The 9424-nt window shown below is 38.0% G+C and overlaps 1 protein-coding gene across 2 annotated transcripts; it reads left to right on the top strand.

Moving 5' to 3' along the window:
• Nucleotides 1-451: 451 nt before the first annotated feature.
• plcxd1.1 (phosphatidylinositol-specific phospholipase C, X domain containing 1, tandem duplicate 1) lies at nt 452-9197 on the top strand. 2 transcript variants are annotated; one of them, XM_065272645.2, is made up of 7 exons: nt 452-926; nt 1093-1213; nt 1493-1635; nt 5594-5722; nt 5896-6051; nt 6132-6312; nt 8252-9197. In XM_065272645.2, exons 2-7 carry the CDS (start codon nt 1102-1104, stop codon nt 8494-8496), a joined length of 966 nt encoding a protein of 321 aa, XP_065128717.1. In that variant the 5' UTR covers nt 452-926; nt 1093-1101; the 3' UTR covers nt 8497-9197. The 2 variants fall into 2 exon arrangements, with proteins under 2 accessions (XP_065128717.1, XP_065128718.1); XM_065272646.2 differs by lacking the exon at nt 452-926 and adding an exon at nt 1322-1366 and having other exon boundaries at nt 1101-1213.
• The last annotated feature ends 227 nt before the right edge of the window (nt 9198-9424 follow it).

Genomic DNA, 9424 nt, shown 5'->3' with positions numbered 1-9424 from the left:
GTGTGGTAATACTCAGAGAAAAAGTCCCGCGTCATCGCGAAACACTGTTTCTCTTACCTCACTGATGTCCGCAGCTTAACTACCATTTAAACCAGCTGAGCACAGAGGGGTTGACTTGGCAATTCCATCCAGAGGAAACAATGTATGAAATACATCGTGCAAATGTGCTGTATTAAATTATTAGATACATTGACATAGTCATTTATCTTATGGATTATTGTTTCAGAGCATCTTCTTTGACATGAAACGCCCTCTTTCGCTACGAATCCTACTATGGGAATATCCGTAACGTGCTATCGTCAATATTCATGAGACGAGCTTTGCGATTGGCGCCCACTTACTAAAGGATGCCTTTTAACAAATCGTTTCGTTCTACCGGGCAAGTGACTCGAATACGTAATTAATATTCATGATCACGCCTTCGCCTTAGTAGATTTTTTAAACTGTCAGACTAGCCGGGTGGAGAATGAGGTGGACAAGTGCGCGCTTTTTATTATCTTTAATTTTCTCTAATACCTCTACAAACGATACATTATCGAAATTTAAAGTGATTTTTGAATGTTTGATGTTAGCTTTGAAAGGGACACTCTGAAACTAACGTTAGTTCAATATCGGATGAGAGAGTTTCTTCCGGACTATTTCGGTTATCATATCACCGCGGGATTTTCTTTCGGAGCAGGTGTTAAACCGTACGCCGCCAAGGACAATTTTAAATCCGCGTACTGTCAATCTCACGTTTGTACGGCCATGATACCGGCTCGGGAATTAAAGAAATTGGCGGATATCTTGTTTCCTCCCAACATTAGATTCTGTTGAAGACGGTTTAACGTGTAGTCATCTGACTCAACTGTATACTAATTTAAAATAGTTACAAATATCAATGTGGAACATTTTATGTCTGGATTAGGAGCCTAAATTAGACACAGGTAAATATTTCTCTCACCAGGACTTCTCCCTTTCCGATTTGAATGAAGTCCTCCATTTGAATAGGCTGCCCTGTCTGTTTATCCTGAATTTGAATCTTTTAACAAACTGCGAGACTGGACTTGGTTTGCTTATATACAATGTATTCATTTTATTGAATTTTCACAGAAATTCAAGATGACTTCGGAGGCGAGCCAAGTGTCTTTGAGTGAGTTGCCAATGGACAACTGGATGGCCCATCTGCCTATTGCACTATGGGATACTCCGCTCTGTTTCATGGCCATTCCAGGTATATAACATAACCTTTTTATTGATACATACACAAAATGTATGAAAGCGGTAATTTTTGTATGCATGAAAATAAAGGACTAAACATTTCTTTTCTTGCCCTTCACAGTAGGTAGAGTTATGGATTGAATATGACTAATATTCACAGATAAATGTATGGTTATTGTTATTTTAACCTTACTTGAACTGTGTTATTGTTTCCTAATAGCAACCTTTCATGACATTCAAACACTTTTGACTTAACTTTGTTCAGACCATTTAGTTTATTTTTTCTTTACAGGAAGTCATAATGCAATAACTTATTGTCTGGACAAAAATGACCGATCTCCAGTGGACATGACCCAGCCAGATATGCTGCAAAAGCTGGACAAGTACATGAAGCCCATCATACGCCCATTTGTTTACAAGTGGGCGATAGCACAGGTAGGGTAGTTAAAACAAATCCAGATTTCCGAAAGTGCATACAGTTTGTTTTGAAATATCTTTAGATCAGTGTATATAATTGACAACATTTAATAAATTAGTATGATTTTTATGCTGTATGTTTACTTGTGTATTTCCATTTGATTACTATATACTATTTTAGTAAAAGTAACACACAAGAATAATTCACACGTCACCTTTTCATATACAAATCTGAACCACCTAAGGTCACGAAAAGCATTGTTGTTTTGTAAATGTTAAATACTTCTGTAATATTAAAGAAGGCAACATTGCATTCTTAATCATCAATAATTACACTATTGAGAAAAGTTTTGGGACCCCCTCCAAATCATTAAACTCAGATGTTCCAATTACTTCCAGTGAAAGGAACTCCTAATCCTTTATCATACCGAGACATTTTGGACAATTTCATGTTCCCAACTTTGTAGGAACAGTTTGGGGATGGTCCCTTCCTGTTCCAACATGGAGGTCCATAAAGACATGGATGAGCGAGTTTGGTGTGGAGGAACTTGACTGGCCTCAACACAATAGAACATCTTTGGGATAAATTAGAGCGGAGACTACGAGCGAGGCCTTCTTGTCCAACATCAGTGGCTGATCTTACAAAGGGGCTTTTAGAAGAATGGTCAAAAATGTCTATAAACACACACCTAAACCTTGTAGACAGTCTTCCAAGAAGAGTTGAAGCTGTTATAGCTGCAAAGGGTGGGCCAACGCCATATTAAACCCTATGGATTAAGAATGGGATGTCATTCAGGTTTATGTGCCTATTAAGGCAGGTGTCCCAAAACTTTTGCCAGTATAGTGTATTTGTTAAACCAACTGCTCTGTAACCACATTTGAAATGGCTCCATTGATGCTCTGGATAAACATTTAATGGTTAAAATGAATGTGATTTTTTATCACTTCACCTCTATGTCTTGTACACTACGTCCTACACTGGAAACCCACTCTCTTGTAAACACGCATTGGTCGTTAACTATTGCTAATTATTTTAGTTTGTAAAGTTTTATATATTAATCTTTTTCTTACAAAATCACATCGTTTGCCCTCAGAGGGCCTTTATTTACTCCCTGGAGCCGTCTGGATAAAACCATGGTTATTTTGTGGTAACCATGGTTTAACTACACTCTCAGAAATAGCTTCAAAACTGTACCTTTTCTGTCACTGGGGCTGTACCCTTTAAAAAGTACAGCTTTACACCTAAGGATTTTATTTTAGTACCTCAGAGGTACATTCTGGGACCAATGAGAGCTTATGAGTACCTCAAAAATACATATTAGTATTTCAAAGGTACATATTGGTACTAAATGTTTACATATCTGTACCTAATGGTCCATACAATTACCTTTTTAAATGGTGCTGCCCCACTGACACCTAGGGTACATATTTTGACTTTTTTCTAACAATGTAGGTCCTAAAGGTACGGTAATCTACCCAAAATTGTATTCTGTTTTTTGTTCATGTAAAGGTACCAAACGGAAACTTAGGGTACAGCCCCAGTGACAGAAAAGGTACAGTTTTGTACCTTTATTTCTGACAGTGTATAGTCATCATGTTTTTTTTTGTGCTCTTTTATCTCTCACAACTGTCAGATCTCCCCTATCTTTTTCATAATACAAGTCTCATGTAACATCATTCAACACTAACAGTGTAACAGTACACATATTGTTACATCTTTCTTTCTTTCTTTATTCACTTGTTCTTTGTAGTGCAGTTCTTTGAGATCATTGGCTCATCATAGCATTGTGCTGTGTCAGCTGTTTGTTTTTGTAGTTTTCTGTTGGATATTGGTGGATTTCATGCCTGGACAAAGGAAACTCTCATACATTGAGTTATGTTAAAAACCCAGGCTTTGCTGAATTTCTTGAAATCCTCTAATGAATACTGGGGTACATTGTCTAAAAAACACTGGATTTCCATATCTTGGTAAATGTGCTTTTAATTTGCATATTTCTGTATTTCCCCCAAATAGGCCAGATAATGCACTGTGACCATGTAGTCTCAGTCATTAAACTGAAATAGGTCTGTTCCGAACTTTTCCCAGGGACGGTTTGGTTCTTCATGGGACCTGAGGGTCTCTTCAGTTTTACATCAATGAGTCTCTTTGTTTTACATCAGTGGGTCTGAGCATCTGTTTAATGACTGATACTTTTCCTGGGTCTATTTTAACGCCATCTGATGTGAGGCCGCATTCCGATTTTTTTCTCCTCCTATCTTTAAACACTTTTCCAAACTAAGGTCAGATTCTCGAAGTAGGCGCTCACTTATATGCGTGTCCCTGGTACGGTAGCTGTTTGGTGGAGGATTTAGGAGAGACGATGAGATGACAGATGACAATAAACATAGAACTTTTAATAAACAATACTAGAAATATACATCACTTTAGCAATGTAACACCACAGTAACATAAACAAGAAAGGACTAAGACAAATGCCCTGTCCCAAATGGCGCTTAGTCTACGAGTCCGTAGGGCAGGTCTATTCAAATCTTACCCTGAAGGGCCAAAGCACTGCATAGTTTAGCTCCAACCCTAATCAAACTTACCCACCTGTGATTGTCTAGTGATCATGAAGACCTTGATTAGCTTGCTCAGGTTTGTTTGATCAGGGTTGGAGCTAAACTATGCAGTGCTCCGGCCCCCCAGGGTAAGATTTGAATAGCCCTGCCATAGGGTGTCCCATCTGTCATTTTTACGCAACGAAGAGTGCTCATCAGCACCTCCTTTGCACCTTTGATACACTGCTGCAGGCTTCACACACTTTACAAACCCAGACATCCTCGCGAAAGTTCACACTGATAGGAAACTTCTCTTCCTATTTCTGCCATGACGCTCGAGTCTATCCCTGTACTTGCATCAAGGGTCCCTAAGATCTGCACTACATGATGTCATCAAAGTGTGGAAAAAGTGAGGAAGTCCACAATTCCAGAGTGTGCCATTTGGGACCGGAGAAAAAAAAACAGCAGGGTAAACAATGGAGTGATGAGGGTGATAACAGTCAGGTGAGGATAATAATGACGGCACACAGGTGAGGGAGCATGGATGATCATGGGAAATGAAGTCCAGATGTGAATGAACAGGGAAAACCGTCAGGATGTCAGACAGGGATCGTGACAGTTCCATGTTGCGCACACAATTTTGTCTCTAATGAAGGAGTCTGCTATCACCCCAAAATTGCACTTTGGTGCTATTGCCCTAAATTCAGTTACATATTCGTCCAAACTTTTCCTCTGGAACCTAGTTTTGAGTAAAAATAATGTATCATTTATATTTCATTTTTTTCTGGTCACAAAATCCATCAATGTATCCATCAATAAATCATCTAGCTCAGGGCCGACTCCTGAGTGTTTTTCTACACTTCACGTACTTTTTCTCCAGTTAGTAAATATTTATTTATTCTATTTCCCATCATCTAGGCTATATGATCTATATACTGAATTCTTCTCTCCATCTTTTCCATACAATTGGAAGATTACAGTCAAAGGCATTTCTCCCATGCCTTCTATCAATCTAGTACGTTCTCAAACAACCCAAGCTGAGTTGCCTACGTAATGTTTTTTAATTATTATCAGAGGTTTGGGTGCTGTAAGAAATGTTATAAAAATTTGTTTTACACATTGACTTATTGTATTGAAGCAATATACTCATGTTTTATTGCTGTATATATATAAGCATGGCTGTAATAGTAACACCAACACTTGGACAATGGCCTTGTGTCTGGTTGAATTGCACCGGTCTGATATATAGCCATAACACACTCTTGTTTGTGTAATATTGATTTTTTTAAAGTACTTGTATAAAACACTATGCAGGATTCACAATGTATTATTACATAGAGAATAGATGGTGATTTCACTGTTTGTTTTTTGCTGGCTCTCCAGCACTACTTTGAAAGCCTGCATTGTTAATGAATGTGGTTTACATTATTTACCATAGGAGTGTAGCGTTAAGGAGCAGTTGGATTCTGGCGTAAGATACTGTGACCTGAGGATAGCACATCGGCCTAATGACAGTTCGAATGATCTTTACTTCTACCATGGTGTTTATACCACTGTTACTGTGGAGGTAAGACAACTTACTATTAAAATATCCTAATTTTCCAGTGTCTTTTTTTGTTTTAATATTGTTTGTCTTGCACTTTTGGTTGAGATATTCTTTTAAAACTACAGAGCTATGCAGCTTCTGTAGAACATAAGTCAGCAGTATATTCACTTGAATACTATACTTTTGTTTTGCAGACAGTATTAAAAGAGATCAAAGAGTGGCTGGATGTTCATCCCAAAGAAGTTGTTATCCTCTCATTTAGTCACTTTCAGGGTCTCTGCCAAGAGCTCCACACACAGCTTGTCTCAACTATAAAGAGTGTTTTTGATTCCAAACTGTGCCCCAAAATGGTATGTATCCATTGCCTTTGATTGACTTTAGAAACATATTTATGATCACGAATGGTAACTCCTCTTTTTTTTTTATACAGGAGTGCGTGGCACTACGCAATTTATGGAGCCAGGGTTATCAAGTTATCATTTCATATGAGCATAATATTGCCAACTGTCACAGAGAGCTGTGGTCCCACATTCCTTACTGGTGGGCCAACAAGCCCAAGGCTGAAGCCCTGATTGAGGAATTTGAACGTAGGAAACAAAACGGACGGCCAGGTAATCCTTAACTCTTTCCCCGCCATTGACGAGTTATCTCGTCAATTAAGAGAAAACATTTGCATTAAAAACATGTTCCTGATGAATGTTTATGTTAATCTGCAATACCGTGATTTACCCAATTCATGGAAAAACTGAAGCCAAACTGTATTTACTAATTTGTATATGTTTTTATAATCGTTCTGAATCTGATCACAAATTCCAGCTTTTTGTTAAAAAAAAATATTTTTAAAGAAAATACCCACATTTAAGAGTTTATAAGCAGAGAAAAATAATATGATGAAACGTTTTTTTTTTCCCCCGTTTTGTTTGACAGCAGAGGGTCTGTACTTTCATTTGATATGTTTGTATGTGTATATATTTTTAGAAGAAAAATTTTCTGGAAGGCATTTTGTAAAACTTTTGTGAAAATCACAAAAAATGCTGGCCGGCAACTTAAAAAAAAATGGCTTGCAGGGAATGAGTTAATAATATGCTACAAGTAGGGATGCACCGATACAAAATTTTCATGCCAATACTGATATTCGATTACTTAGAATGACATCTACCAATACCTATAGATACCGATCATTTCACTTTTTACTCTTTGTTTTAAAGTATAATGTCATGAAATCCTGGAAGTGCAGAGCATACAAACAGCAATTCTGTGTTACCCAATTCAAAATAATCGCAAGGCATCAGCTCTGATGTATTCCCCCCCCCTCTTGATTGCCTGAATATAAGTTGCCCTGATCATGTGCTGCTCTTTAAACAGCGGCCAATGTCTGATAGTTCGAAAGAATGCTTTTATCTGCCGATGCCAATTACGTATAGGCCGATTTATCAGTGCATCCCTAGCTAAGTGTTTCAAGGAAAAATACATGATAGTCCATTCATACTTAGCATTTTATATAGAAAGAATTCACATAGATTGAAGACTGGCATCTCAGTTGACTTGAATTCACCTTTGTTAAAGGACACATATTATGCCCATTTTTACCAGATGTAATACAAGTCTCAGTTGTGCCTGTGAAGCTTCAGCTCAAAATACCCCACAGAAAGATTTGTTATAGCATGCCCAAAATGCCCCAATTGGGTGGGAGCAACAAAGTACTATTTCATGCCTGTTCCTTTAAATGCAAATGAGCTACTGCCCTAACTCCATTACCAACAGACAGTGAGTGCTTTTGGTTAAAAACAGATCTGATTCCTGTGAATACAGTCTAAGACAATTGTATCTTTAGCCATTTCAGCGCTACAATGTCTTAACAAACACATTTATGTTGCATTTACACCAGCCACGGTAGAGGCGGCAAGCGCGGGTGATTAACATTTTAAGTAAATGCAAAGACGCGATTAGGCATCCTGCGGCGCGGTACATGCGATAAGCACTGCATGGAAGGCGTGGTGCGCATGGCACGTTTCGCGCAAATTGAGCGTTGCCGCGGGAAACGCGCGAGTTGAAAACGCCACGTTAACCAATCAGGACCTTGTTGTAGTAGTGACGTGATTACAGGAAGCAAGCGGGGTGGCGGAGTCTCAGTGAAGTCGCAGAAGCCCCTCCCATGATGCAAATTTTCACGTGAATTTCTTGAATGACTCACGTGTTCAAGCCTCCAACTACGCGCGAATAGTGCGTTTTTGCTGCCTCTACCGCGGCTGGTGTAAACGCAGCATTAGAAAAGCTTTTAGGTAAAAATAACTAGTCAGTCAGTTTCCATGGGCAGGGCTTGTTTTTGCGATGTCACATTAACAATAGAATCAAAACAGCATGTCAAATAAGACTGCGTTGGTTTAATGGAGATTAAAAATGTAGAGGGTGTATTATTTGTCATTGTATGGTTGTTGTTTTCACACACTGCCAACACACATTTATGTCCAAACACCTTGTGATTAAATATCAATCCAATATTAATATAAATCCAATCTTGCTAGTTCTCACATGCATAATTTTCCACAGGAGGATTCTTTGTGACAGGCATCAATCTTACTGAAGATCTGAAGTACATATGCTCCCATCCAACAGAATCACTGAAGGATGTGGTGATGGCTACATATCCCACATTACTTGGCTGGGTCAAGCAACAGAAGCCAGGCTCTAGAACTGGCTCTCTCAACATTATTGCCGGGGACTTTGTGACAGAGAGCCAGTTTATACCAACAGTCATTGCACTGAATGAAAATCTGCTCAACGGGAGCATTTGATTAGGTCCTTTATCCATTCATAATCTTCACAATGTACTTAATATTTAAAGAAATAACTGTTTTGTTGTCGCTCCTGTGATGGACTTTTTTACTAGTCAGTTGCACTTATTAAGTATAATGGTAAAAGAGAATTTTGAGTTACGGGTAGAATAATGCATTGATTTTATGACTTGAATTATTTACTGTCTTTTTAAGCTTATTTATGCAGTACCCAATATATACCTCTGTAATATTGTTGGTAAATGTTAAGTACCTGGTTCCAGCTGGGCATTACTATTATCAGGATCCAGTTTTCACAACAATAAAACACAGCAGCAAGCACAATGTTACACGCAGGATATAATTTCCCAACGAGCATCACACAGCACACCAGATTGCATTAGGAGTGGTGATGATGAATGCTCAGTGCACAAAAGGGATTTTCAAACACTCAGGATTGTGCATTCTTTATTATATAGTCTTTTCAATTCTCAAATGTATGTAATGCAATATGGCGACACTGTTACCATATGTACATTTCTGCATGGTGTGTACACTCATGAAGCATGAAGACTTCCTGAAACATTACGGCAGCTGCAGATTTGTTTTCTGCCACAGTAGCATGCCATTTAAATAAGATAAACAAGTGAAGATTTTCTCATCAAAATCAAAAAATACATTACACTAATACAACTATCAAAATGGTTGAAGGGTGTATACAGTGAGCACATTTCATGTTTGAGGATATCAAATAAAGAGAATCAAACAATACTGCAACTATAGAGTTTTTTTTTGTCACATACAGCAGCTGTGATGTATAAGTCCTAATGTAAGATATGCTTGTCAGATAACTTGTTGTAAAGCTGTTTGGTAGTTTATCCTATTCAAACATATAATGCTTATTAATCTGAAATATAGTGGTCAGACAGAATAATTTTTTTTTTAAATT

The sequence above is a fragment of the Paramisgurnus dabryanus genome, chromosome 7 (genome assembly GCF_030506205.2).
Source record: "Paramisgurnus dabryanus chromosome 7, PD_genome_1.1, whole genome shotgun sequence".
Lineage (NCBI taxonomy): Eukaryota > Metazoa > Chordata > Actinopteri > Cypriniformes > Cobitidae > Paramisgurnus > Paramisgurnus dabryanus.
This window is presented reverse-complemented; position numbering and strand designations above follow the sequence as displayed.

Bases quoted from the DNA above. Each gene is read 5' to 3' on its own strand.
- plcxd1.1 (XM_065272645.2), top strand. From the start codon at position 1,102: ATGACTTCGGAGGCGAGCCAAGTGTCTTTGAGTGAGTTGCCAATGGAC. The intron at 1,214-1,492 runs GTATATAACATA...TTTTCTTTACAG, and splicing joins CTGTTTCATGGCCATTCCAG to GAAGTCATAATGCAATAACT. The intron at 6,052-6,131 runs GTATGTATCCAT...TTTTTTATACAG, and splicing joins CCAAACTGTGCCCCAAAATG to GAGTGCGTGGCACTACGCAA.